The 25,751-nt window shown below is 39.5% G+C and overlaps 2 protein-coding genes across 2 annotated transcripts in view; one reads left to right on the top strand and one right to left on the bottom strand.

The window, feature by feature from the left end:
- Nucleotides 1–763: 763 nt before the first annotated feature.
- Nucleotides 764–25,751, bottom strand: part of LOC105048919 (uncharacterized) — a 70,420-nt gene continuing 45,432 nt past the window's right edge. The window contains exons 14-21 of the mRNA XM_010928407.4: nt 10,180–10,298; nt 7,517–7,641; nt 6,660–6,884; nt 5,552–5,712; nt 2,233–2,393; nt 2,047–2,129; nt 1,880–1,965; nt 764–1,074 (exon numbers count right to left, since the gene is read on the bottom strand). Coding sequence (XP_010926709.2) covers nt 931–1,074; nt 1,880–1,965; nt 2,047–2,129; nt 2,233–2,393; nt 5,552–5,712; nt 6,660–6,884; nt 7,517–7,641; nt 10,180–10,298 — 1,104 coding nt within the window. The 3' untranslated portion in view covers nt 764–930. The remainder of the gene's footprint in view (nt 1,075–1,879; nt 1,966–2,046; nt 2,130–2,232; nt 2,394–5,551; nt 5,713–6,659; nt 6,885–7,516; nt 7,642–10,179; nt 10,299–25,751) is intronic.
- On the top strand, nt 22,101–25,298 carry LOC140859228 (arabinogalactan O-methyltransferase 2-like). Its single transcript, XM_073260899.1, has one exon. It carries the CDS (start codon nt 22,688–22,690, stop codon nt 23,123–23,125), a length of 438 nt encoding a protein of 145 aa, XP_073117000.1. The 5' UTR covers nt 22,101–22,687; the 3' UTR covers nt 23,126–25,298.

Genomic DNA, 25,751 nt, shown 5'->3' with positions numbered 1-25,751 from the left:
TTAAGAATCTCTAAATCATAAGATTTTTTTTTTACGCATAACCATTTTAAAAATAACATATTATATTCAATGACTTGAATCATCCTTGTAGAATATCCATCATCCAATCTAAATTTGAACAGAAAAAAGATTCATCTAAATGTGGCAAAGTTTATCACACCTTTTCCCTTTATGTGTACTACATATAAAACTAGTTATTGAAGCAAAATCAAGCGAGGATAGGTCAAACAACACTATTATCTTTCCTCGGAGATAGCCTACCATTTGTATTTTGATATATTGTAGAAACACCAGGCATTGATACCTAAGTTTGCTAGTTTTTGGCAAGTTCTATGGTTTCCTTAGCTCAAATAACTAACATCATTCATGACATTAACAAGCATTTGAAATTAGAGGTGAGTCACAAATATCATTCACTTGCTGCTTTGAATGTTACAGCATAATTAACCACGCTGGCCCTCGAGCCACAAGTAGATATTTATATAGGAGTCACCGTTAGGCTCTCTCAGAAAGAAATCACACAATACAGAGCTCCTTACCCTTCTCTCATGTATCAAGGACAATAGTATACGTAACAAATTACACTGGAACATGATTAACCTTAGTCTTCTGATTTTTTACTGATAAAAGTTAGAAAACTATTAAACCGGATCCCAGATGGAGCAAGGCTGAGATGATGCCATCTCAAAGAACACCACCACCAGAACTCAACCTCTGGGTCTTTGACCATATGTTCTCTAAAATTCAAAGAATGAAATACATGTACCTATAATTACTTATGTGACATTTATAAATCATCAGCATTCACAAGCCCATCAATGGAGATGGGAAAAAGACTAAATATCTGAACGACTTATTGTGTTTTGATCAATGTACAACAATTAATTATTCAGACCAAGAATACATTTGCAGAGAAAACAAAATATGGCTTTAAAAAGAATAGCTTGACAGGAAGGTGGTGAAAGCAGTCACATCTGCCCAACTTGGGAAAAGGTTTTTTAATTTCTGTGTATTGTAGAGAAGATACTGGTCAAGCACCGCAACATCAACTCTCAAAGTTTCAGAACTGTTTGCCTGTTGAATACACAACCAATATAAGTCAACTGCATTTCAGAAAATGTCAAACATAAATACCATTATACAGACTAAAAAATGAAGGGCAGTCAGCCAGAAACAAAGCAGTGCGGCAAGCATGCACCACAGAAGGAAAAGAACGAGGTGCAGTGCACTCATCAAAATACCCAACTCAGACAACTAAGCATTTGATACGAATGTGATATGAATCCCTTTATTTTAGCATAAATTCCTATTCTTCTGTTGCTGATTAGGAGAATCTTCGGGATTGACGTAATCTGACATGAATCCCTTTATTCTAGCATAATTTTTTATTTTATTGCTGATTAGGAGGATCTTCGGGATTGACGTAATCTGGATATTTCTTTTAAAATTCTTTTTCTAAGCTTTTTATGCAGTTTAAAGCTCAAGGAAAGAAGTACTCATTGCGAGATAAGAGAGACCCATCTATGGAAATGATTTTTATTCAGCATAATCAGCCATATGGCGTCTACATTCTTATATAGAACTTTAACAAAATGAAAAATACTAAAAATATTCCAGATTACATCAATTCCGAAGATCCTCCTAATCAGCAATAAAATAGAAAATTATGCTAGAATAAAGGGATTCATATCAGATTACGTCAATCCCGAAGATTCTCCTAATCAGCAACAGAATAGGAAATTATGCTAAAATAAAGGGATTCACATCAGATTCGTATCAGCATCATCAGCAAGCAAAAACTCCTCTTTCTCATATGTACTGCAGTAATGAGGATTTATTTAAATCCTACAGAATGAATCGAGCAGATTAAGCACTATACCTCCAACCAGAAAGTCCAATTCTCGTGGCTTCTTCCACTAAGTCTACAGATATATGATGGTGGCCCACCACTGATTGTTTCAGGAGCTGCAAAAAAATTTCACAAGATAATGACTGTAGTGAAGAGAAAACAAGCAGGAAAAGCAGATATGGTTCATCACATTTCACCTGGAAGCCTATTATCAGCGAAGGACCAATTTGACAATGGACCCGTAATGTTAAGGACTGTAACCCAAATCTCCTCTAATGAGCTGCAACAGTCAGGAAAAGGAAATTCATAAGCAAAATTGAAGTTTTGCATAGGAATGAGAACATATGAAGCTAAAGATGGTTAAAAGTTGCGTCCATCATCACCCCAAATAGAGTTCGAGATGCACTCTGCGAAGCCCAGTAGAAACCGAAACTGGCTCACGGACAGATAAGTGAGGCATGTGTCTGTAATGCTTTGAAACATCATCAGCTTGTGCAGGGAACTTCAAGCTTCCAGAGAACAAGAAAGATACAGGGAACAGTGCCTGAATAGGAGGTGAAGGGGGAAGCAAAATCATCAAGCATTGCAGGATGATTAAAAACTAAAGTAGCATTTTCACTCCAAGAGCATCACTATTTATACAATTTGTAGGCACCTGCAACTACAAGTTAGCACCACTTTCCTGCAGTTGACAAATATCGATGCAAATATGATGCACACTTGGTAACCAAACAACACAAAATCCTGCAGCTAGTTCAGCCACGAGTATGGCAGATTATCAACTTAGAACACGCAATAATAAACAGTTTAGGGCAATGATGTTTCCTCTTAAAGGAATAGAAAAATGGATGCAAGAAGTTTTGCGCCTATTCATTAAAACAGAAAAGAACTATGAAATGGTCACCAGATCCAATATGATACTTTTTCTGCATGATTGCATGCAGTAAGTCAGTTTTTCACTAGTTTGATAGGGCGATAAGTGACATAATGGAAGTCCATCTAGTGCATGGATTGTCAGAATTTTGCAATGAAAATGTGCTTTCCTTTTTCCTTTTTCTTTTATTTTCTTTTCCTTTTCACGTATGGGAGAGGGTGTCTTCTGTAGAGCATAGCCAGGTGTTGAATGAATATTGATGCAATTTGATGTCATGACATAGCATCCGCATACAGTTATGCACCATACAGTTACTTATTTTGTTTTTGATATTTCAAGGGTGTCGTCACATAAGGCTCTAAGCCTTCTCAAAGAAATCCGTGGGATTAAAAGATTGGAAGCATACAGGAAACAAAATATGTCAACAGAATATGTCCATAAATATCTAGAAGAACTGGAGTGTGATGCAAAGTACAACATTCATAAACTAGCATTGAGTTGAACTATAAACTAGTGCTGACCTGGAATTAAACCAGTTCATACAAGGATGCACCCCCCACTCCCCCCCCAAACCCCCCCACCCCACCCCCGCCCCCCCAAAAAAAAACAACGATTTTAGAATAATACCCAATCCACATCCTAGCTTTGACTTGTTAGCAGGCATATCCTAGCTTATAATTATAATCTAATATTTATCCTAGGGTATAACTTAGCACGACCATATACTAGCATAAGTATACAATTGGGGCTAAGAGTTGGGTTGCAACAAAATCTTGGGCAAATTTTCCCTAGGAAAACTCAGGGTTTCAATGGAGCAAGCTTCCTGTAACAAAGAGCATGGATTAACCCAAAACTTTATTTATGAGCTACTTGTAAGTTGTAAAGAAACATAAATATGTGATGTAAGTCTATAATTATACAGAAAGAGATGGAGCAAGAGGCTGTGTGTGATATCTATCTAAGTTTTATATAAAAATAGCTCGAACTTTTTTGATCTTTGAATCCCAGGAACTATGAAAAGGTTGGTATTTCCCTTTTCTTATTGGGATTATAGGAATGCACTTTCAAATGGAATGAGGCAGATGCTTTAATAGCATTTCCAATTCAAGGTTGTTCTATTTATCACACACCTCCCAAAATTTCCTGGATATTATGGCAGACCAACTCGAAGTGTCGAAAGCATCTATCGGGTAGGGCCAACAATTCTGGGAAAAGCTTGTGATCTGGCAGACAAATGCATAGACCCACTCCAATGAGTAACGATGAGTCGCTAAGGTCTTTAATGGTGATAGGCTGGTTGTGATGACCTTGTGGGATGACATTCCATTGCTTCAGAAAAGTCAAATGGGAAAATAAAACTCTCCAATCTTAGTGGGTCAAATTTCAGGATAAGCTCTCATCTCCTCCACCGAGAAACAACCAATCTGCTTCTGTAGGGCCTTAAGGCAAGCCATACCTCCAGAAGGCTGTTTGAATGGCTAACAGGCTCCAGGTTGGAAAGCTCATGATTAGGACTTGAAATGCAATCTAAGTTTAATTATTCAGTAAGTCAATTTGGTGACTTGCTGTAAGTCACATTTTTCCAAGCAAGTAGTAAAAATTAGATACAAATGATATGTTAAATTTAAGCAAACAATAAAATCACAAAAATATTGACTCAGACAAATTAACTTGTTCATCATATGCATTTTTTGGTGAAAACCATGCAAAATATTTTCCATGAAATATTTTATTTTGAAACAGTTAACTCAAAATAACCTTAGAAAACCCAAGACAAAATTTGCAGTATATTGAACGTATCTTTTCTGTTAGAGAACAATGAACTTATTGGCTATTTAAATTGCACTCTAAGAAAACAATGGTGAACGAAGGGCCTGACTCCTGAGTTAAAATAAGGCAATAAAGCCAATCAACTTTTGCAATGCTTTACTTAAGAGCAAAAGACAGGATCTTGAGTTGTGTTCCAAGTGATTAGCATGCTTGCATGATGAAACTAAGATTTGCAAAATTTTGGTAGTAGTAACCTTAACGAAGGATCAGAACTCGAGTTAAAGGTTGAAGAAATGCCAGCAAACCATAGAAAACGTGCGATGCACTCATGCACCCAAAAGTTCGTTACAATGCAATGATATTCATGGCTCTTGGTTGAGAGATGGTCAAGTAGATACGATTTTGCAGTGACCCCATGGTGAGGGATGACCAGTAAAATTGTGAAGCTGAAGGTTTTCTGGAACTTTATGAAGGTAACAATGATGCATGTCTCGGATAGACATATACCTTCTTCTGCTGTGATGAAGTAGATTTGAAGAGAAAAAAAACTACCTTGAAACCCATGAAATAGTGGGATCATCCTAGAGATTCCTAAATTCAAATTAACACAAGAGGCGGTTTCAAATAGTCAATGATGAAAACAAGGTTTTCCTCACATGTTACATATCTACATGCTGTGTACTTATCCTCAAACATCACCACAACGTCATTCCTTCTAAAGCATACAGAATGATGCCTGTAAAAGCAATGAACATCAATATGAAGATATTTTCATACAAATGTGTTATATATCTAAGCTCAACCATATTATTTATTTTATTATCATCCAAGAAACTGCAGGCCCAGGAATTATAACTCAAGTAATTTGGATTATTTGGATCACTTATTAGCTTTGTCTAAATTTGAAGAAAAATAAAGAAGCAGATGCCTGAGCATCTGGAACACAAGGTTGATGCTGGAAGCTGGATGCGCTCTCATAGAAGACATACATGGAAAATTTATGAAGACATCACTCCTAAGCAAATCAAGTAATCAACAACAATCAAGAATTTACTTACCACCCAAGAGCTACTGTCAGAATGATAACCCTCTTCAAAAGACATTTCTGAACTAATATGTAGCATTTTTGCAGCTTCAGGTACATGCTTGAAAAGAAAGGCCAACGAATTTGCATCAACTACAGAAAATTCATAGCTTGAATCTACAATTTTATTTGCATCTGTTAAATCCACCAAAAGAAAATGTTTAAGAATTATATAGTGAGGCAGAACCATCCATGCTTAGATTCATGAAAAAAAAAAAAGGGCATTATAGGACAAAAAATAGTTTGCAAAATCAAACAAACTAGCAATTAAACTGTTGAATATCACAGCAATTTCATATGACAAAATTTCTAGAAAAACTGCATCTCTAAAATAAGGAAAAACATTCTTCTACAGATGTTACTATGTTTATTTCTATTTAGTGTAGCAATAAGATACCATGCACAATAATTTTTTTACTGATAAAGAAGAAATAGCACTTTCCAGGATTTGCAATGTTGCCAAAAAGGAGGAAGAAGAAAATGACTGCAATATCACCAGCCTGAATACTTTTAACAAGCTTGCATATTCGAAGCAAGAAATTGGAAAGATGGAAGCTTGTGATATCACACAAATAATGAACACATGATGTTTAAAAAAAGATTGTAATAACACAGATAACAAAACATTCAAGACCAAGACAATATACACATTAGCTGTAGGCAGACCAAATCAGTTACAGCTACCAGCACATTTAATGATTTCAAAACACAGTAAGTACATAATAAACTTATACTTTTACTGAAAACAACATGCAAGTATATACACTTGAGATCTGGATGTGAAGAATGAGTTTAATTTCTTATATCAAACTAATTCTAGTGGACATTGAATAGCATAGTTATTCAACATTAAACAGCACCAAGAAAAGCAAAAGATTCAAGTTAATTTATGATGAATCTAGAAACTAGAATAACAGAAGTGAACTTAAAAGATTAAAGTTGCAGTGGTCTAAGACCATAAAACACTAAATGCATTTGCAAAGCTGTTCCATGTACCAAAGCACCTAGGAGAAGCATACTAACCAAGGTTACAAAAGCATAGGACTTGTAAAAAAGATTCTTTTCTTTTTAACATAGCATACCTGCAGTTATAAAGGTGTGCTGAAGCACGACCCTTTTAGGTGCATCAATACTGTATGGAAAGAACTGGGATGACAGAGCTAAAGCAATCACTGTAACTTGCATCAAGAACTTTAATATGGATGACCTGGCCAACCACCGACCAACAACAGGTACTAAAGGACCCACACACCACCCTGTCACGAGTCCGATAACTGTCGCAACAATAACATCCGGTGCAAAATATCCTGCAAAGGGGAACATTTGTATGATTCATCTAAGATTGCAACTTTTTATTATTTTATTTTATTCACAAATGGCGACTAGGTCTAACTGATGATGGGCACAAAATCACCTAGATAAATCACATAGGCTTATTGGCCACAATTATGGTAATGTTTGGCAGTCACCAAATTATAACAAGACTCCAGTGGAATCCAATCTTATAAACAACATCAGCATAAAGTATAAGGATGATCCTGTTGATTCTCAATGTAGCAGTAACAAATTTAATAACAGTTTGGTCCAGCATGCACAACTGTCACTCCTATAAAATAGCTCTCAGCTTGTCAATAACAGTCACACTATTAGAAGAAAGCTGATGTTGCCATCACTTATAAATTTCAACTTCTATCTAGTTAAGCCCTTTCCTCAAAAAAAATGTCACCATAAAGAGAGGTGAGTAGTAGATTGTCTATTTTATGCTGGCTGTAGAGACATTGGGAAATAATGGGGTTGCAGAGCAGTATCATGACTGCAAACATCATCTAATTCATAGGCTCAACATTATACATGCCAAAGTATCCCACAGATGTCTAATAATAACACCACCTTAAAAAAAAAAAGTTTACTTGAAAGAGAGGGAACATTGAAAACTAACCATAAGGCTGTGGAAGAGACCCCATCATCCCCATCTTCTCAACCAAGAATTGGTCTAGAAACCCACCATAATAGGCAACATATGTGAGGCATGGAATTAGTGGGACCACATATCCAGCTAAAGACCTGTAAACTTTTGTCATTAGCATATAAAACTGGAAATAAACATGTAAATATACTTTTCTTTCTGAAAAGGGAAACCAGATGTTTGTAACAAAGCAACAACACCTGAAGAAGTGCTAACCATATGCATAACTCTCAAGAAGATTTCAAATTTGAAGATTTGCATCCATGAATAAATGAGAGCACAAAATAGTTGGGAGCATGTTTGCAAGCTACTGGTTTTGGTATTCCTCATGTATAGAAATCTTCCAGCTTAAGCCATAAAGAGACCAGCTAATGAGAGGGTCTTGTAATGCGATTGAAAGTTCAAGAAGAGCAGAATAGTAGCTTGGCTAAGCAAGAAATGATGTCTGTGTACCTTCTATTATGTCCCAACACCCAAGGATATTTTGTAAACTGGCTAAGCATAGTGTAGAAAGTAGAAACTAGTTATGTTAAAATATATCTAGCACCATGCTATTTTAGTATTACAAAGTCAACAATCTTAAACATATGATACCAATATGCACCATCAAATAAAAAATTGAACAGAATATATGAACCATTTAGGGCCTATTTGGGTATTTCTGCAGGAAATTCCTGCAGGAATTTGGCCAGCATCCATTGACAGGGTCAAGGCCATATCAAGACTGATGCTATCAGGCCCGCATCCATGAACAGTAGAAAGGCAAAAAGTCTATTTTCCTTCTGCAGGATTCAGGGAGGGGGGATGTTGAGTCGATTTGGGCCATGCCCGGATGCCCTGCCTAATCCATGAATCCAACAAGAAATCCAGCCCAATCCTCCTGTATTACTCAAACAGGTCCTTAGCAACATCAAATTAGATCAGAAAGTATGCAAAGAAAGTACCCACATGCTATTTAGCATTATAAAGAGAACTATCATAAACATATGAGCTCAATAAGTATGATCATATATATTAAATAGAACATATATGCCACTTCATAATGACAAGCTAGGATCAGAAAATATTCAAGAAAGTATCTAGAATAGTTGGCATAGTAATTGCTGATATCTAGCTTTTAACAAGCACAAACATGAGCAGGTTAAAAGCAAGCTGCTTCTACATTCCTTCCCATGAAAGAGAAATCAACAACACACCATCTGCTTTCCTAACCTGATAGAAGAAATTTGTTGTTCTGTGTAGGTTAAGGGAGAATGGAACTTGGGATCTAGTAAAATTAGTAATCATAATATGCTAACTCTAATTAAAGAAAGAAAATTAGTAAGAATTCATGTCTTTCAGTGTAATGTGCAAAATTCAGCACTATTAGATGCAAGGTCAATACTAATGTTCGCGGACTTGGTGTCGAAATCTGCACCAACCACCGACGATACTGGTCCATACTGAACCGGACCAGCATGAACTGACACAGAGGAAAAGAAGCAACCGGGAGGAGGAAAAGAGAAAGAGAAGAGGGAGAAGTGGGGAGGGAGGGAGAGTGCGACCAGAGGAGATGTCGGTAGTGGCCACAGGCGGGCCGCCGGTGTGCTCGGAGGCCACCAAGGCTCCGCTTCATCCGCCGATCCTCGATCAAGAGAGAGATAAAGAGAGGGGGGAGAGAAAAAAAAAGAGGGAGGGGAAGCCGCCAGAGAGACTGTTGGAGGGCCTCCGGCTGGCACCAAACGGTGCAATCGTGGCCTCAGCGCTGTGAACGTGAAACAGAAGCAGTTGCTCATGTTTCACTAGTTTTTTTTTAAATCCCTGATAACAATGAAGCCGGCAATGAGTTTGCTGGCTTCACTTGTTTCTTAGATTTTTTTTTAAAAAATTCTCAAACAGTGAAACCGGCAAATCCAATGCTGGCTTCACTATTCATTTTTTTTTTTAAAAAAATCAGATGAGTGAACAGGGGCGATTGCCCTTGTTCTGCGGCCACGGCTCCATCCATATATTTTCCACTGACTGGTGGCCATAACAGCCACCCGATGCCCTCCGAAGCCCCTCCACTGGCTGCTCCTCCCTCTGATACGGTCGATCCCCCTCTCTCTTTTTCTGCTCGATTAAATGCTCTATTAGGCGACACCGAGCCGCAGCGGCCTCAGCGGGCCACCACCAGCCTCCAGTGGTTTGTGCCATCTCTCCCTTCCCTCTCTCTATTTCTCTCTTTTCCTCTCCCTCCAGTGTGTCGTTTTCTTCAATCGAACCATTCTAGTTTGCCGCCGGGACGGCTCGGAATGCCCTAAACCATCTAGTTTGGAACAGTTCGGCGTTCCATGGTCAATACTCAATGCTAGCTATAACAGATCTAGGTGTGACGAAAATTGAGGTTATATTTCTTGACCAAATCCTAATTGGAATTTTTTTCTAAAAATCATTTTCTTTTTTCTCTCAAACTGTCTGCAAAAGCTCATGTTTGTACATCAAATATTTACTCTGATTATTTTCATATGAAATCAGCAGTGCAAATTTAAAGGCTGCTTAAATATTGCAGGCTCTCTGCCAGATTTAGAGAGAAAAGCTGAATTCTCAGATAAACTATATGCATGCTTCAACAAGGTCATTGTTAAGAAGCCAGAATTAGCATGAAGTGGACATACCTGAGCGATAGATGACCACAGTGCTTGCTCACTAGATAAAAGGAGAACCATGCAAGAAGCATAGATATTGATATCAAATATGTCAAGAATCCTCCACCCAACCCAGCTAGTAGATAAACCTGCTCATTAATAAATGTATCAGTATTACATTATCTGAATGCGGATTGAGTTAATAATAACCTGAAAATGAACTTGGACACCATTGCGATAATCAATATCATACACCAAATTAAATAAATAATAAGCTAGTCTTAGGAAAACACAAAATACATAAGGGAATAACAGAGCTAGATATAGCTATAACAAGGCTTGAGCTTCTCAAGGTTTTGCTTTCAATAACAAAATTAATTAATTATGAAATGGTTTCCACTTACCAGAACCCTCTCTTAAATTCATCTTATAGGCTTGCTCAGAGTAATAAGGTATTAATGATTGCTGAACTTTTTGTCTGTTCTTTGAGTTCACTATACCAGGAAAAAGAGAAGTCATGAAGATCCTCTTGTTTGCTTTTTTGTTTGTAGATAAGATTTCCTTCAAAAAACTATGAACTTAAATGAAACTATCTAACAAGAAACAGTGAACCAGAGGCTTGATGTTTTCTCTTTCCTTCAAATCACACCTCACATGACAAAACATATTCTATGAAAAGCCACCACTTACAGGGCAAATGTAGCTATTTTTTTGTAAAAGCTCATAACATGATACACCTGATCATAATAGTCATAGTTGCATGAGATAATGATTTTTCTCAACACTTGCTCGCTCCCTCTAGCCTGACCAGCAGTCCTCTATCCGGCATGTGGAATAGAAGTTGGTGTCCCCATCCTCCGAGAAGATGGACAAGCATCTATGCACAGGAATCCATTGTAGGATTCTTAATTATGAAAAAGCATATTGCTTACGAATTGTTTAGAGTCTTTTTAGCATTCCAATTCTGAAAGCATGCCTAGTTCCAAGAGAAACCTACTTGAGTCCCATGTGGATCACCGTCACTGCACTGTTATTGACAGCAGAGAGCTTAACTGTAACACATCATCGTAAGTCCCTTTTGACATCTAGAAGCATGGAGAAGAGTCTCTACAATCAAAAGAGGAATTAGTTTCCTGAAGGGAATGAATGATTTCTAATGTTCTTGGAGGACCTGTACACTTCTATCATTAAAAACCAACATAAAATCACTTCCAGTTGTTAGGTGTATGTCCTAGAAGCCAATATGGCTGACACATTGTAATAAGTCTAGAGCACAATTTTGTACTTTGATTTGATCAATAAAAAATAAATTTATTATTCATTCAAGTGTGATATGTCTTTGAATCGTCCATGGAATTAGTTTTGATACATATTCTCAAGATGTTGAGAATTAGAGACATGTATTTAATTCCTAAATGCTCCGATCATAGGATCATCATGAGGACGATGATAGATCCGATAGACTGGCACACAAATTCTTCCTTCGGGATAGATGAGTCTCTAATCTACTGCATAGAGACACAAGACAACGAGTGCAGATAGTTGTTAGACTAGTACTGAGCGTGACCATACGAGAGATCACTTGGATTTCTATTCGATTGTCAATGATTATCTCGATGCTGTAGTTGTATGACTGGTCCTTTGACTTGAGATGGTACTGCTACTCGCAGTGAGCTGCTGGAGATTGATTGACATATAAACTTGAGTTCAATGAGCCTTGTAGTGGATGTTGATGACAGTTGGTCCACTGTAGAAGTGAGGTGCGCATCAAGATAAGATCTATCGACCTTGATAGAGAGTAGTCCTATGAGATTTGAGAGGCTAAGTCCAAGAATCTGTGGCCACAGCAGTGTGATAAATGAAAAAGAGTTTCCATAGAAATCACAACTGGACTTGAGCTAATCGAATCTATCATATGACTGATGATGAGGTTTGATGATTTATCCATAACCTGCCATCTAGTCGAGACTCACGATAGAGGACTGAATCACACGTTAATACACCTAGAGGTTCATTTCAATTCTACTGGTTGCTACTACATACTGCTAGGTATCACTAATGGATTGTGAGAGCTCACTAGGATTATTCTGGATCGATAATCCTTACTGAGTTAGAGTAAAATTATTCCGACCCATTGAAAAAAATTTCAATGATACAATGATAGAGATCATTGTATGTCTCACTACCAGATAGAATTGAACCTATGGGGTCACACAACAAAGGGATTAGGTCTGAAATAAGTAATTGAGCTTATGAAGTGTCAATTGGGTTTAGATAAATTTATTGGGTTCATGTAACCTTGCTAGTACATGATTGGACCCAATTCCTCTTTCCGTTGGGAATACTTATTTGATAAGATAATTCTAACTTAATTACTGCTAATAACCTATATGAATAAGATTCATGAGACTCCAATTGTTGAGTATATAAGTTATGGATCATATAAATTAAGGACGCAAGTTCCTAATTAATTTTCTTGATAGTTATTCTTGGACGCCACCTTGATTTGACCAAGTTGGGCGTATCCATTGATTAGAGGGCCTTTAGTTCTCCTATGGGGCATCTCTTGGGTGTATTTTGGGGTGTCTAATTATGGGTGCAAGGGCTCCAATTGTTGGCGCCTAAAAGGTCTCCTAAAGTAAGTTGGATAACTTAAATTAATAGGAAACCCAATGCAAGTAAGACTTGTATTATGTGATTGAATAGGATTCAATCCTTGTGCCTATTTAAAAAGACCTCCCCTAAGGTCCCTAGAGCATCCAAATCGGCAGCCCCTCATGCCTAGAAGAAACCCCCACACCGTCTCTTCCTCTCCCTCTCTCCCTCCCTTGGACGTCCAAACATCCTTCACTTGGGGCGTCCCTTCCTCTCCACGCCAAGGGGTGTTGGGGCATCCTCTTGCTGCTACTCCCTGGTGTTTTGTTGTAACACAAAGCAAGGAAAAAGGCTAGAGAAGAGGAGAAGAAAAGATCAAAAAAAGAGATAAATGTTGATCGCGATCCAGGTTTCGTTCAGATTTAGCAGACTGAATTTTTGGAAAAAAAAATTCAGATTGAAGAAAGCTGTTCCAAGCTGATCCAGAATGAATACTCGTGAAGGCCGGACACTTGTGCGGCTAAAAGAGAACCTCTTCTCTTTCAGATCTAGATTTGAAGAAAAAGATTGCGAAACAGATATGTAATTTGATCACAATCTGAATTTCAACATATATCAATTTCAGCATATGAGATATATCCATGTGGTTATATGTTTTCATGCATAATTCAAATTAAAATGTTTTAATCTTGTTCTCCGCTGCGGTGTTTAGAAAATAAAATTTTTGAAACACATATACATGCACCAAACTCCGAATTCCAATAATGGTACCAAAGTCACGGATTTTCATATACTGAATTTTGATATACATATTTTTGAAAAGATTTCAAAATCAGATTTTTACTTGATACATGAGATGTATAGATGGATCTTCAAATCTGGATTTTGATTTTGGATTTAATTTTAGAACATATAGTTGATATGTTATTGCATGCATAGATCTGAATTTTGATCTAGAAAAAGTTCTAGTTCATGTTCATATGATACATAAATGCATGCATAAAACTTGAAATTTTTATATGATCTGAATTTTTTCATATATGCGATATATGTTTGCATATTTAGATCATAAATTTGCTTTTAATCTGATCCATGATTAGTATATGAGATATATGATATCATGCTTAGATCTGAAATTTTATTTAGATCTGATTTTACATGCATATAAATGATATATGTTTGTGTTAAAATCTAAAAATTATTTTCATATTTTAAAATTTACTTTCATGCAAAGAATTTAGATCTGAAATATGATTTTAAAATCTGAAATTTGTGTTTGTGTATGAGGTTTTAGTCATGAGAAAACTATTAATTAGGTCATGTAATAAGATTGCATTTAAGATTTTTGATTTGAGTCATATGGGTCTAATTCGATTAAGTAATTGATCAAACCAAGTCAAATGTTGATTAGGGTTAGATCAATTAAGTTAATGATCATACGATTGTTGTTGATCAAATTAATTGAATCCCATATGTAGAATCGATTAATCTTAGGACCTAATTTGATCCGTTGGTTTGAGTCCGATTCGTTTGAGCTAACCAATTCTGATCAATCGATCTATTGGTGTCTAAAGCAAGTTAATGAGACATGATTATTTTATCGATTCTGTTAGCCGATCTGACCAATTTATTGGTGTCTAAGGAAGGCAACGGGGGGACCCCCACCGTTCTCCACTTGATCAATTTGAAGATTGGGTCTTGAATTAGGTTGCTTAGTGGTTTGATTTAGCCCATGCCAGTTAGATCGGTCATATGATGACTGATTAGATGAGACTTAAACTTAAACCTCCCCACAAAGATTAACTCCATAGGTCTTCCACCATTGTAGATGTGCAGGCGTGCTACCGGCTTGATTGTTCTCGGCTGGTTACAGTGGTTCAGTTGCATCGAGAACACGCAACCACTCTATTAGCAAAGAATTGCTCCATGGTAAAAATGGGGTTGGACCCAATAACTGTTAGGTGAGGGACCCAATGACGGCCTTGCACCTGCTTGTGAACGGTGGATCGGACTTAACTGAGAAATGTGGCAATAACTGCTAGGTGAGTCCACATGACTTAGAGACCAAATCACTGCAACATGCTTAGAGAAGCATCTGGGCAAAGAGTTACCTACGCATCGATGTGCATGTTATCAATAACTGTTAGGTGAGGTGCATGTCATCGGTGGGACCGCAGCATCCACTAGGAATCTTTTGTCGCGTTAGGACTTCTGTTTCCTTCCTGAGGAGTGGAGGGATCTGATAAATTAGTGGAGTCATTATTTGCATCTTAAAGTCCCTAGAAGCAAATTAAACAATAAGTACAAAAGTCTAACTTGAATCTCTACTCTCGCAGTTAAACCATCATGTCAGCCTCAAATCCTCTAGCCCGCATCCTTGAAACCAATCGTTTGATCGATAATAATTTTAAAGACCGGCTCAAAAACCTCAAGATTGTTCTGACCTCAGAAAAGTTAAGCCATGTTCTCGATCAGGATCTCGTAGTGCTACCAAACCGTCCTACTATGAGCAGAGAGCTGCTTTTAAGAAGTGGACGGATGAAGACAGTCAAGTCAAGTGCTATGTACTGGCGTCCATGTCAAACGAGTTGCAAAGCCAGCACGAGCATATGCCCACTGCCTGAGCCATGATCACTCACCTACAAGAGTTGTATGGTGAGCAGAGCTGTACTACGCACTTCGAAGTGTCCAAGAGACTTCAATCTGAAGATGCGCAAGGGGCAGTCTGTCCATAAGCACTGTATGACAGTGACCAAGAACATGAGTTTGAGAAGCTCAGACTAGATATGCAAAAAGAATTGCAGATGGATCTGATCCTTCAATCCCTTACTAGTTCATATAGTCAATTCATTATGATTTTCATACGAACAAATTTGACTGCACTATTTTCGAACTCGTCAACATGTTGGTCACCACAGAGGATACTTTGAAGAGTTCAAGGAGCACTGTTCTCGCTGTGGAGCGAACTTCTTCTTCTAAGAGAAAGTCTACTGGAAGGAAGAAGGTTAAATCTGCGAAGAAGCAGAAGAAAGAGAGCAAGCCAAAGAAGGTTAGTCCAAAGGCAGCTGAGGCAAGGGGAAAGTGTTTCCACTATCATGCTGAAGGCTATTGGAGGAGGAACTGTCCTAAATACCTGGAGAGCCTAAAAACAAAAAGGGTGATAAGCCTTCCGAAGGTATGCTCGTAATTGAATCTAACCTTACGATTTCTTCTACTTCTAGTTGGGTATTAGACTCTGGCTTAAGTGCTCATGTATGTACCTCAATGCAGGGTCTGATAGAAATAGGAGGTTGAGAGAAGGTGACATGATCCTTCGAATTGGCAATGGAGCAAAGATTGTTGCAGAGGCTGTTGGCACTTACCCTCTTCGATTACCGTCTGGTGTTATATTAGATTTGAAAGACTGTTATTATATTCCTGTAGCTAGTCGAAATTTAATTTTCGTGTATGTGCTAGCACAGAAAGATTTTGAAATTAGTTTCAATAAAGACTTTTGTTCCATTTATTTACGAAATAAATTGGTTGCAGGAGGTCTTTTAATTAACAGTCTTTATCACTTGCATGTTGATGCAAATGTGAACCTAAACGAACAAATAGTGAGTGCCTTAGGCCAAAAGAGATCCAGAGATAAAATTAAACAGAAGTACTTGTGGCACCATAGACTAGGCCATATCGGAGAGGATGTGATAAACAAACTGAAAAAAGATAGGATCCTTGGCTTTCTTAACCCAGAGTCGTATCCAGCTTGCGAATCCTGTCTTCGAGAAAAAATGGACAATTACTCTTTGTGGGACGTGGGGAAAGAGCCACTGAGTTACTCATCCTGATACACACCGATGTGTGTGGGCCATTTGATGTGCAGGCCAGGGATGGTTATACATACTTTATTACCTTTATCGATGATCTGTCTAGATACGGATATGTGTATTTGATGAAACACAAGTCTGAGGCTTTTGAAAAGTTCAAAAAATTCAGACATGAAGTAGAAAAACAGACAGACAAATCATTTAAGGTTCTTCGATCTGATCGAGGAGATGAATACCTTAATCGAAAATTTCTGAGATACTTAAGGACAATGGTATAGTCTCTCAATGGACGCCTCTTGGAACACCTCAACTCAATAGGATATTCGAAAGGAGGAACAGGACCCTATTGGATATGGTCAGATCCATAATGAGCTTCACTGATCTACCCTTATATCTTTAGGAACATGCCTTGTTAACTGCAATTCACCTGTTGAATAGAGTTCCATCAAAGTCCATTCCTACCACACCGTATGAGATATGATTCGGTAAGAAGTCGAGTCTGGATTATCTTAAGACTTAGGGATGTCCGGCCTATGTCAAGAGACAGATGACGAATAAGTTAGAGGATAGATATATTATAGCTCGCTTTATAGGGTATCCAAAAGAATCCATGGGATACTACTACTTTCCACAAGACCACAATATGATTGTGTCGAAACACCGTATTTCTAGAAAAATAATTTATCCAGGATGGCAGCAGTGGGAGGTTAGTGAACTCGAAAAGAAAGTCTCTGAAGAGCCAAGAGTTATAGATCCTCAAAAATCCGTAGTCCATGAGCCAGTAGTTAATGTTCCTCTACCACCTCGTAGATCTAGCAGGATCTCCCGACCTCCTGAAAGGTACATGGATATGCTTACGGAGGAAGTAAAAAAAATATTCTTTATGAGAGATAGAGGTCATACTAATAATCCTAATACCTTTGACGAAGCGATGTCTGACATCGTTTCAAAAAATGGTTAAATGTGATGGTCAGAAATTGACTCAATACACTCGAACCATGTCTGGACCTTAGTAGATCCACCTGAGGATATTGTACCTTTAAATGGATCTACAAAAAGAAGATAGGTGCCGATGATAAGGTAGAGACCTATAAAACTAGGCTTGTGGCTAAAGGTTATAGTCAGCGCGAAGGCATTGACTATCAAAAAATCTTCTCATTCGTAGCCAAGCTGAAATCTATCCGCACTCTGCTTGCTGTTGCAGCTTACTATGATTATGAAATCTGACAAATGGATGTGAAAACTGCCTTCCTAAATGGATCTCTTAAGAAAGATATCTATATGGAGCAGTCTATGGATTTCACGTCCGGTGATGGTGATCACAGTCTGCAAGCTGCAAAGATCCATATATGGATTAAAGCAAGCTTCTCGAAATTGAAACCATCGTTTTGATGAGGCAATCAAATCGTTTAATTTTATCAAAAACGAAAAGGAACCTTGTGTATACAAGAGAGTCAGTGGGAGTGCGATCACCTTTCTCGTACAATACGTGGATGATATTCTTCTCATTGGGAATGATATTTTCATGCTGACCACGGTCAAAAGATGATTTTCCAAGAAATTCTCCTTGAAAGATCTAAGGAAAGCGCCTATATTCTCGAAATAAAGGTCTATAGGGATAGACCTAAACGGATGCTTGATCTGTCATAAAATCTATACATAAAGAAGATGCTGAAGAGATTTAGCATGAAAAGCTCCAACAGAGATCTCTTATCTCTTAGGCATGGTATTAGTCTCTTCAAGACGATGTGTCCGACCACATCTGAGATGCAACGCATAAGTAGAATTTCTTATGTCTCGACCATCAGAAGTCTCATGTATGCCATGCTATGTACTCGACCTGATACTATCCTTGCTGTGAGTGTCACAAGCAGTTATCAGTCGAATTCAGACGAGGAGCACTGAATAGCTGTGAAGAAATCCTTAAGTACTTGAGAAGAACTAAAGATTTGTTCTTGATCTTGAGAGATGATTCTGAGTTGCGAGTCGAGGGGTATACCGACTCAGACTTCATGTCTGATCTCAATGATAGAAAGTCTACACCAGGATACGTGTTCGTTTGCAATGGTGATGCAGTTAGCTGGAAGAGTTCCAAGCAACCCATCATAGCATATTCGACCACGAAGGCTGAGTATGTCGCTACTTCGGATGCTGCAAAGGAAAGCTTTTGTTCAAAAAGTTCGTCGCGGAACTTGAGGTTATGACATCAGATGCCATACCGCTATACTGCGACAACAATGGAGTCATAGCACTTGCTAAGGAGCCGAAGTCTCATAAAAAATCTAAGCACATCAAGCGGCGGTTTCATATTATATGCAACTAACTCAAAAAAAACATGTCGAGATGTGAAGAGTAGACTCCGTAGACGTGGCAGACCCGCTGACTAAACAGTTGAGCCAACCGAAAATGAAAGTCCACCTTGAGATGGGACTTAGATTTGTGGCTAATTGGCTTTAGTCCAAGTAAGAGATTGTTAGATGTATGTCCTAAAAGCCAATATGACTGACACATTATAATAAGTCTAGGGTATAATTTTGTACTTAATACATTGATTTGATCAATAAAAAGATAAATTTATTATTCATTCAAGTGTGATGTGTCCTTGAATCATCCATGAAAATAGTTTCGATACATATTCTCAAAGTATTAAAAATTAGAAATATTTAATTCCTAAATGCTCCCGATCATAGGATCATCATGAAGACGATGATACATCCGGATAGACTGGTGCACAAATCGCTTTCTTCGGGATAGACGAATCTCTAGTCTACTGTGTAGAGACACAGAACGACGAGTGCGGATAGTTGTTAGAGAACAACTAGTACTGAGTGTGACCATATGAGAGATTATTTAAATTTTTATTCGATCGTCAGTGATTATCTCAATGCTGTAGTTGTGTGACTGATCTTTGACTTAAGATGGTACCACTACTCGCAGTGAGGCTGCTAGAGTTTGATTGACATAAACTTGGATCTCAATGAGCCCTTGTAGTGGATGTTAGCGATAGTTGATCCACCGTAGGGGTGGGGTGCCATCAAGATAGGATCTATTGACCTTGATAGAGAGTAGTCTTATGAGATTTAAGAGGCTAAGTCCAAGAGTCTATAGCCACAGCATATGATCGATGAAAAAAAATTTTCATAGAAGTCACAACTAGACTTGAGTTAATCGAATCTATCATATGATGATGATGAGGTTTGATAATTTATCCATGACCTGCCATCTAATCGGGACTCACGATAGAGGAACTGAATCACACGTTAACTACACCTAGAGGTTCATTTCAGTTTACTGGGTTGCCACTACATCTGCTAGGTGTTACTGGTAGATTGTGAGAGCTCACTAAGATTGTTCTGGATCGACAATCCTTGCTGCGTTAAAGTGAAATTGTTCTTATCCATTGAAAAGAATTTCAACGATACGATGATAGAGATCATTGTATGTCTCACTACCAGATAGAATTGAACCTATGAGGTCACACAACAAAGAGATTAGGCTTGGAATAAGTAATTAAGCTTATGAAGTGTTAATTGGATTTAGAGAAATCTATTGGGTTATGATAACCTTGCTAGCACATAGTTGGATCCAATTCTCTTTTTGTTGGAATTACTTATTTGATAAGATAATTCAACTTAATTATCTGCTAATAACCTACATGAATAAGATTCATGAGACTCCAATTGTTGGATGTCTAAGGTTATGGATCATCTAAATTAAGGGTGCAAGTCCCTAATTAATTTTTTTGATAATTATTCTTGGGCGCCACCTTGATTTGATCAAGTTGGGCGTATCCATTGATTAGAGGACCTTTAATTCTCCTATGAGCATCTCTTGGGTGTATTTTGGGATATCTAATTATGGGTGCAAGGGCTCCAATTGTTGGTGCCTAAAGGGTCTCCTAAAATAAGTTGGATAACTTAAGTTAATAGAAAACCCAATGCAAATAGGACTTGTATTATGTGATTGAATAGGATTCAATCTTGTGCCTATTAGAAGGACCTCCCCTAAGGTCTCTAGAGCATCTAAACCAGCAGCCCCTCATGCCTAGAAGAAGCCCCCATGCCCTCTCTTCCTCTCCCTTTCTCTTCTCCCTCCCTTGGACGTCCAAACGTCCTTCACTTGGGGCATCCCTTCTTCTCCACGCCAAGGATGTTGGGGCGTCCTCTTGCTGCTGCTCCTGGTGTTTTGTAGCAGCACAAAGCAAGGAGAAAGGCTAGAGAAGAGGAGAAGAAAAAGATCAAGGAAATAGATCAAGTGTTGATCGCGATCCAACTTCGTTCAGATTCAGCAGGCTGAATTTTTGGAGAAAAAAATTCAGATTGAAGAGGGCTGTTCCAGACTGATCCCGAGTAGATACTCATAGAGGCTGGACACTTGTGCGGCTAAGAGAGAACCTCTTCTCTTTCAGATCCAGATTGAAAAAAAAGATTGCGAAACAGGTATGTGATTTGATCACAATCTGAATTTCAGTATATATCAATTTCAGCATATAAGATAGATCCATATGGTTATATGTTTTCATGCATGCATAATTCAGATTAAAAGTGTTTTAATCTTGTTCTCTACTGTGGTATTTAGAAAATAAAATTTTTGAAACACATGCATGCATCAAAATCCAACATATAAAATACCCCCAACCCACCCCCCTCTCCGATTCGACTACTGGTCCCCCCCCCCACCCTCAGCCACCCATCACGACTCACTGCAAACTTTCCGACTCCTACAGCATTCGCACGACCACTGCAAGACTTCCCGGACTCCTACGGGAGCAGAGCTCCGTCCACAACTTCTACTGCAAGGAAGACTCCGCCCAGATTCCTACGGGAGCCGGGCTCCGTCCACAACTCCTACTGCAAAGAAGACTCCGCCCGGACTCCTACAGGAGCCGGGCTCTGTCACCAACTTCTACTGCTAGTAAGCCTTGTCCGGACTCCTACGGGAGCCGAACTTCGCCTTTGATTTCAATTGCAGGAAGGCTCCGCCCGGACTCCTACGGGAGCCGGGCTCCGTCACCGACTTCAACTGCTGATAAGCTTTGTCCGGACTCCTACGGGAGCCGGACTTCGCACCTGACCCCTAATGCAAGGAAGACTCCACCCGGACTCCTACGGGAGCCGGGCTCCGTCCACAACTTCTACTGCAAGGAAGACTCCGTCCGGACTCCTACGGGAGCCGAACTTCACCTTTTCTTCTACTGCAAGGAATTTCTCCCGACTCTGGACGGCCCACGACCCGCTCCACTACCCTCCGCAATAATTCTCTGACTGACGACACAGACGTAAGGCTAGTATTGTGTCTATAAAAACAATACGTATGGATAAGCTATTTTTCTCTTCTTTCCGTTCAGCATCCAGACAGAACTGACTTACGTCATCTTATCGCACCCCATCTCCCCCCCCCCCACGACCCCCACTCCACCCCCCACATTCCCAACTAGTATGCTTGAATATGATAGTAGATGGATAATAGATAAATTTCTTCCAATAGAATACAACATATATGTATGTATGTTGTGTGTGTGTGTATAGAAAGAGAGAGAGAGAGGAGAGAGTTAGCAACAGGCTTAAATACTAAATTTTTGGTAGAGCTATTAAGGTTATACAATCAGATAATTAACCATCCAAAATGGTGATTTACCATTAATTATGATATCTAGCACCAAAATGCCTAGAACCAACAGGTGAATTGTTTTGGAGACCCCTAACTAGGGCTGGAAGTGGGTCGGGCCGAACTGGACCAAGCCATACCCCTGCTTAAGCCCGGCCCGAAATATTTTTTTGGCTTCAAGTCGGGCTTAGGCTCGAAATTTTTTGAAAACTCAGGCCCAATCCCGGCCCAAGCCCGATCCCAGCCCGAGCCTAATTGGGCTAGCCCACGACCCCACAGATCTCTTTCCTCACTTAAAAAATAAAAAAAGAAAAAAAAACCAACGATTGCTAGGTCTCCAGCAATGACGATGACCTCCTAAAGCTCGAGCTTGGCCTGGTCGATGCTGGCGACATCGGTGAAGGTGGCTCTAGTCTCCGATGAACAGTCAGTTGAAATCCACGACAAAGGCAACGTCGGAGAATGAGAGATCGAAGGGGAGAAAATGGGGCATCGAAGGGGAGAAAAGGGAAGAATAAGAGACCGAAGCAATGCGTGCGCTGTCCGAGAAACACCTACTCGTCGCCGCCGCAGCAGCGACACTTTTGGCAGGTGCCATCCTCATCTCCAGCTTCGTCCGCGCCGACGACCACTTCCTCCTCTGCTCCTCCGCCTCCTCCCCTTTAGTGGATCTCGCAGTGGCGCTCTTCTACGCCACCACCAGAGCCATCCCCCAACAATCCCACACCGAGATCTACATCTCCTTCGACATCCTCCGCCACCACAGCCCCTACAACTTCCTCATCTTCAGCCTCGGCCATGACTCCCTTATATGGTGTGCCTTCAATGCCGGTGGCACCACCATCTTCCTCGAAGAAGAGCCCATGTGGTTCCGATCCGTCACCAAGGGCTCCCCCACCCTCTGTACCCACACCGTCTGCTACCGCACCTGCCTAGCCGACGTTGATGATCTCCTGAGATCCTATTGATCCGAACCCTCCTGCATCCCGTCGACGCAGCGCCTCTCAAGAACAACCACCGCTGCTGACTGGCCCTCATCAATCTCCTCGCTGAGATCTACGATCGGGAGTGGGAGCTCATCATGATCGATGCCCCTAAGGGGCACAACAATGAGCACCGAGATGGATGGCGGCAATCTTCTCGACGATGGGGAGAAACCTCTCGAAGGGTCATGAAGGTCCACATGAACCAGGGTAAATCTCGGAGCATATGCACAATGGATAGCGTGCAATCGGGAATTTGTGACATACAAGGGGTATCATGGCATGTTATTCACCGTGGGATTTGGCTAATCAGGTTGGACTTTAGGCCCGGGCCGCCTCCTAATCAGGCTGGACTTCGGGCCCTAACCCAGTTGGACTTCGGTCTCGGGCCCGGGCCAGGTCAAATATATACTCGAGCCCAGCTCGAAATACAAACGGGCTCTATAATTAAGCCCAAGCCCGGCCTAAATTGTTTCGGACTTAGCTCGAAGCCCGATCCGAAGTCGGGCCAAGCCGAGCCCATATCAACCCTACCCCTAAGGTTACAAATTGGATGACTTTAACAGCATGGTATAATATTTTGCTATAATCTCAGCATCGAAACATATTTCCAGATGTTTTAGAATGCGTAGATTACAACCAATGGTATGGATTTCCAATTTATATACCCTATGTTGTATTTTAAACTAACAGCATAATTTGTAACAAGGTTGGCAGATTCGGTACCGAAGCCCATGTCGGCTAGCCCGCGGTATGGGTCTATACATGCCGGAGAGGACGTCGGACAATGCAATCGTGGCCTCCGATGCCGCGAGTGTGAAACAGAGACGATCGCCCCTATTTCATGAGATTTTTTTTTAAAATCTGATTACAATGAAGCTGGTAATGGGTTTGCCAGCATTGTCGCTTCACTTAAGTGAAGCGGGCATATCCATTGCTGGCTTCACTATTCATTTTCGTTTTTAAAAAAAAGCAAACGAGTGAACAAGGACAACCGGCCCTACCCCTGTTCCATGGTCGTGGCTTGCTAGCGCGTTTTCCACCGTCCGATGGCCACGGTAGCCACCCGACACCCTCCAGCAATCTCTCAGCCAACTGTGCCTCTCTTCGGTACCATCGCTCCCTCCTCTCTCTCTCTTTCTCACTCGATTAAATATCCTATCGGACAACACCAAGCCACAAAGGACTCCACGGGCCACTGTCGGCCTCTGTGGCGACATCCCTTATCTCCCTCCCCTCCTCTCTCTCTCTCTTCCTCTCTTTCCCTCTTCCTCCGATGTGCCATTTTGGTCGATCGAACCATCCCGATTTGCTGCTGGGATGGCTCGAAACACCCTGAACCATCCAATTCGGGACAGTTTGGCGATCTTTGATTTGTAATTTGTGCTGTTCATTTTGCATCAACTTGATTCATTGGTAAGAGACCACCAAAACTTATGACTTCTGGTTTCTAGGCATTTTATATGGTCTAGATTACAATCAACAATGCAATCTCCGATTTAAATAGCTCATTATTTATTATCAAACCATTATAATTTTTATCAAAAAATCTAACATTTATAGCCATATAAAGTTTCCCAAGAGGTCCAATGCTAATAAGCTACAAGTATACATATACAAATCAATTAACAGCATACAACCCTTTGTTACAAGAGATATAGGAGTGCAGCTTCAAAAGCATTTCCCTTCTAAATAGTTTTAAACATTATATACACACACTTGCATGCATATATACATAAAAACATTTGCATACCTACGTACACAAATATAGGTGTTTCAAATTAAGAATCTATAGCAAGGTATGCCATACCATACCAACTGGACGGTATGAGCCAAACCGGACAGTACCGGGACATGATATGGGAGGCACACCAACATTCGGTACGCCAAACCGGCACCCACACCAGGGCGTATTGACATAGTGATAAGGTGACAATGGTACGAGAACTTGTATCGAGAAGGTGTACCTAGATCTATATCACTGATCATGATCAAAAACATCTAGACTGCATAGAAATCAGATATCATTAAGTTTCTGAGGTTGTCAACTTATCACCAAGTAGTCCTAAAAAATAAATAGTTTTAATGCCTCTATCAAATGTTTCCATACAATCTATAGTTTGGAAGCACCGAAGCCATTTGGAAGTATGTTCATAAATGTTTTAAGATATGCATATCGTTCTTAATGGCATGAATTCAGAATGTGTTGTAATCCATTTTAAGATAGTATTTATGCTAATATTGTGCCCATTTGATGCATCGTAAAAATGTTGTACTCACAATTTTTCCCTTTTAAGTTACTGTAGATGCAACAGGTCATGATTGACTGTTTCAATGATCATCTTAAAATGCCTATAGCTGTTTTAGAATTGACAAAATTAAAGCATCAATCCTAACTGAAGAATAAATTACAAATTAGATGCTACATCTCAGGTAAAAGGCTCAATGATTCAAAACCAATAATGTGCCATCAAATTGGACATTCACACCATGGACCATCATCGCACCAATAAAAATGCCTGGAGACCCAAAAAGGTCATACATTTTAGTGGTCTCTAACCTCAAGTGAGTGCAAAAATGGACAGTTTTAATGTCATGATACAGTATTTTG

The sequence above is a fragment of the Elaeis guineensis genome, chromosome 7, assembly GCF_000442705.2.
Source record: "Elaeis guineensis isolate ETL-2024a chromosome 7, EG11, whole genome shotgun sequence".
Lineage (NCBI taxonomy): Eukaryota > Viridiplantae > Streptophyta > Magnoliopsida > Arecales > Arecaceae > Elaeis > Elaeis guineensis.
This window is presented reverse-complemented; position numbering and strand designations above follow the sequence as displayed.

Bases quoted from the DNA above. Each gene is read 5' to 3' on its own strand.
- LOC140859228 (XM_073260899.1), top strand. From the start codon at position 22,688: ATGCGTGCGCTGTCCGAGAAACACCTACTCGTCGCCGCCGCAGCAGCG.